Source organism: Rhipicephalus sanguineus, chromosome 4, assembly GCF_013339695.2.
Source record: "Rhipicephalus sanguineus isolate Rsan-2018 chromosome 4, BIME_Rsan_1.4, whole genome shotgun sequence".
Classification (NCBI taxonomy): Eukaryota; Metazoa; Arthropoda; class Arachnida; order Ixodida; family Ixodidae; genus Rhipicephalus; species Rhipicephalus sanguineus.
This window is the reverse complement of record NC_051179.1, coordinates 77,846,507-77,850,980: the sequence shown is the minus strand read 5'-3', so window position 1 is coordinate 77,850,980 and position 4,474 is coordinate 77,846,507. Positions and strand designations below refer to the sequence as shown.

General features: G+C 51.6%; 1 protein-coding gene across 1 annotated transcript; it reads right to left on the bottom strand.

Moving 5' to 3' along the window:
• Nucleotides 1-355: 355 nt before the first annotated feature.
• On the bottom strand, nucleotides 356-4,144 carry LOC119390274 (Hermansky-Pudlak syndrome 3 protein homolog). Its single transcript, XM_037657852.2, has one exon. The coding sequence runs from the start codon at nucleotides 3,670-3,672 to the stop codon at nucleotides 394-396; it is 3,279 nt and encodes a 1,092-aa protein (XP_037513780.1). The 5' UTR covers nucleotides 3,673-4,144; the 3' UTR covers nucleotides 356-393.
• Between the last annotated feature and the right edge of the window lie 330 nt (nucleotides 4,145-4,474).

The following is a 4,474-nucleotide window of genomic DNA, read 5'->3' as shown; positions in this document are numbered from 1 at the left end:
CTGAGATATTCAACAAATGCTGCATGGTTGACAAAAAAAAAGTGCGCAAGAAAATGTGTATCTGCCTATATGAAGAATGCTCCATTCCTGCGTGTGATCTGTTGTATCAACAAGGATACTGCGAACACCCAATATTTATACATATTACAACTTAGTGCTGAAGTCCCGTCAGCAAGAAGCTACAACTTGCAGAACTTAAATCACACACAAACTAAAGTTTATTTTAATTGCCTCTTTAATCTTTACCTACATAGTGTGGCCACAGATCAACATCCGACAGCACCTCGTTACACAGTGCACAGTAGTCAAAATATCTCAATACAATTAGCATGAACTGAACAAAACAAATAATAAATATACAATGAAGTCGCCACACTCTATTTTCCATAATATTTACATCATGTCCTTTAGCTCTGTCCCAAGTGCAACAATCTTCTCTCTCAGTTGTTTTGCCTGGTATCGTTCCATGCACTGTTTCACATAATCCGCGTACTCTTGCTTGCCGGGTGGAAGCAGATCAACGAGCTGTTCTGGCGTCAGCGCTTGGCTCAGGTAAGACAGCGCACCTTCCATGATGCTTTTGTAAACACCTGCTTTCTTTTTCTTGCTTGCCGCCTGCAGCTTGTTGCTCACGGACGTGTACAGGGACACCCACTCTCCACTGTCTTCTGGGAATTTGTGTACCATGAATTCCAACACGGCGGTTGGATACGACTTGAGGAGCAGCGCAAGCGCCTTGGCGGGGGGCAAGCAGAGGACCTTAAGAGACACATAGTTCTCCGACTCGAGGAGCAACGACTGTTCCAGAACGTCCAGAACTTGCGGTCGGAGCGAAGCGGGCAACAGGTCTGAGCAGAGGAGCGACTGCATACGCAGCAGCTCGTCCCAGCAACTGGAGCAGATGCAGCACTCGGCAAGGTTTATCGTGGTCGAGTACTGGTTGCAGGTCTTCGTGACAGTCCGCCCCAAGAACGGGGGCAGTTCCAGGAGCCAGGAGGCCCGGTTCCCGAACAGGGTGGCCGGCTTCGTGTGAACCAGCTGTACCGGCATCTGTTGAGGACTTCCCGAACCACTGTAGGGTGCCATTTTGCCCACATAGGCCCTGACGAGCGTCATGAGGAGGTGAGGATACGCCTGGGCGTTAGTACGCTTGCTCGAAAGTGTGGCCTCCAGGAACTCCCTCAGCATCGGGACGCAGTGGGGCTCGGCCTGAGGGCTTGCAGCGTGCTGGAGGACCAAGACAATCTGCTCCGGCGCCATCGTTCCATTGTTCTTCAGGTGCACCAACATGGAAAAGTAGGCGTCGGGTCTGGTGGCCTTGACAAGCTCGCCCAGTGGCGTGAGGACTTGGTTCCTGTGCACGAGCTCATGCATTTCCAGGAGCACGGGCACCAGGAACTCCTTGGAAAGTGTCTTCAGCATGGCTTTACCTGCCTCGGCGTTCCCACTTTGCAGCAGTAACTGTACACACGCCAAGCTGTCGGCAGCTTGGCCCTGACTTTGTCGCCTGTCGAACAAATTTCTCTTCAGCAGGGTCAGCGCCTTCTCCGACCTGAAGGCTGTAAAAGTCGTACACAGGACAAGCTTGTGCAAGTATTCTGGACACACTTCCGAAAATATTTCGAGTATGGTGTCTGCCAGGGTGGACGACATGGGCACTAACTTCTTGGCTGACAGTGAAGTAGATTGCTCGCAGACCATTCTGATGTACTGTGCAACAGTCTTAGCCAAGTGAGATTTGTTTAGGAGGCCCTTGAAGAAGAGTATTCTATTAACAATTGTCTCAATGCACTCTTCGGACAAGCTGTAGTACAACGCGGCAATCTCTCTTTCGGCAGGTAATTCACTCTTTAGGAAAGTGTCCCCCAGAATGCAGCACGCATCAGAGTACACCGAGAGCAATTCGGAACTGCAGGAATACCTGCCCTTGAGTGCAATGCTGAGATTTAGAAGACGAAACCCGTGCTTGACAGCGTTTATGTAAGACAACAGATCATCATCTTTACGCATGCTAGCAGCCTCTTTGAGATCCAAAAAGAATTGATCCATGGAAGGTTTCATAAGAGAATACAGAGTGCACGAAGGCTCCGTTGCCTCCTGACTCGTTACCGAGTCACCACCTGCAGTCGAAGCCATGACTAGATGCTGGTCTGACATGAGTAACGTCTTCAAGCCCAGAAATGGTCGTAAGCCAACCATCACCGTTGGTTTTCCTGATGGGGTTATGCGTGAGTCAACGAGCTCCTTTGACTCATACAAAATGGGAACAGTGTAGGTTTCTAGCCCCGCAATTGTTAGTGCATGGAGAAAGAACGCGTCGACTGCCACGCTCTTTGCTTCCTTGGAGTACCTGTAGATGCTCACAAGCTGCGGAATGTCGCTCAACCTGTACAGGTAGCCACGCTTTGCCGATGAGACCAGGCAGGCCAATGTTCTCAGCTTGGTGAAAATTCCGGAATGCAGGACAAACGAAGCGGTCTTTGGGGCATTTGACATGGCCTCCGTGAGAGGGTGCGCCATGCTATCGTTGACATAATACGGCATCCAATGGAACGCGATCACAGGCCCGCTCTCTCTACTGCTGAAACACCTATACAGTAACACAACGGCAGAGACTTCGAGCGAGGAAACGAGGTCGGTGTCGGGATCGACAGTGACAGCAACCTTACAGGAGTCCGGAGGATTGACCCTGGGCCCAAGAACAATTGCGTCTGAGTCCTCCAAATCTTTTTTGCGACTCTTGCCCACCGGCTTGAGGGTGAGTTCCACTGGAAAGCACGAAGGATGCAGGATGGTTTTCAATTCCTGCTCCCAACTCGCATTTACCCACTCCGTAGATTCGTCGGATTCGAACCTCAATTGGACATAGTTTGGGTCATCTGGGATGGCGTCGCTTCCTGGAATGTTTATCGCTACCTGCTTCTTCTTCTGGCTGCCAGTATTCGTGGCTTCTGCGGCCTCCGAGCTTTTGATTGCTTCGGTCTCTTGCCTAATCTGAAAGACGAGAATCTCGCTGTTGGTGCAACAGGCCACGTGATCTTCACACACATAAACGCTGCTCGGCTGAAAGCGGATTTCAAGCTGCATCAACCGTTCGAAGTCATTGTACATCTGTTTCTTCGTCTTGTCGTACGCAGTCTTGAGAACAAACACACTGACGGTACGGCCGGCCGCAACAAGAGTCGTGCCCGCCTGACGGCAACACGCTACGCAAGACAGACCGTGCCTTTTCACGGGCAGTTCGACTATTTCGAGTCGCCTGCCGCCGCCGTTGCTCTCCGGTTCAGATCCGGCCTCCCTCATCATCGGGACCTGGTTGCAAGGCTCGACCCACCAGCTGAAGTAGGCGCGCACGTGAAACGCGTCCACGGACCGCGTCATCTTTTTCTCCAAGGCCAGCACGAAGTTTGCCCCTTCGCAGTAGTCGATCATCACCGCCTGATCGGTGGTCGGGAACGCGAACAGCAGCAATCCTTTCGAGTTGAGATCGCGGACCTCCACGCTCATCCTGGAAGTGGCGATGAGAAGCTTGTCCCTAGCCGCGCACATGGCTACGATGTCCTTGTCCTCTGTGACGAAGACGTCTTGGGAAACGAAGTTGTGGCAGGCCAGCAAGCGCCAGTTTGCGCTCTCCGTGGCGGCCGCCGGCTGCGCTTTTCCAGCGTTCGACATGATGACAACGGAACTTTCAGTTGTCGGTCGACGCCTCGTCGTCTCCGGTGGTCTTGACTTGCTGCGGAGGATGCACGATTCCCGAAGCGACGTCGTAGAAGACCACGTTCGTATCGCCGTCCTGCAGAGCAAGAGTAACTTTCGCTACGCTCGGAAGACAAGAAAGGATGCTCTCAATGGCTTCGAAGTCGAGCACGAGATTAACCGAGAGGGGCACAAGGAGCATAGCTTCGGCGTCTTTGCTTCGCTTGCCCGTCAGGTAGTGCGTGCTGCACTTATCGCAGATCTTCGACTCGACTTCCCACCAATCGCTCGACTCGCTCAAGTACCTGAAGACGTTGCTGGCGATACGCGCTTGCGCTTCTGAACTGCACATCTCAACGCGGCTTGTTGTTGCAATGCGTTTGGCTTTTGCTTGTCGCTACTTTGCAAACCTGGCAGACCCCTGCCCCTGGTAGCGGTCTTCGCCGCAGCACTTGCAGCACATTGCAGTGATTGCAGCCGCAGTTTACGAAAGCTGCATAAGCAATGTTAGAGTAACAAACAAGCTTTTAAAAGTAAATATGTGAACTTTTTTAATTAAATAAGATTTTATAAAGCACATTTGCTATTCATTATGCAACAATATGAGCATAAATACATGCGGTGGTGCGGAACCGCAGTAGTCCATAAAACGGGCTTACTCAGTAGCCCGCAGCGTTGCCAGATGGTGAAATTCGGCACCAGATTGGGAAAATCTGGTGAAAATTGGGGGCTGCTGGTGTTGAGGTGCCAGAACGGCTACACCAGACAAAATCTGGTG

Coding starts and splice junctions, on each gene's coding strand:
- LOC119390274 (XM_037657852.2), bottom strand. CDS start 3,672: ATGTCGAACGCTGGAAAAGCGCAGCCGGCGGCCGCCACGGAGAGCGCA.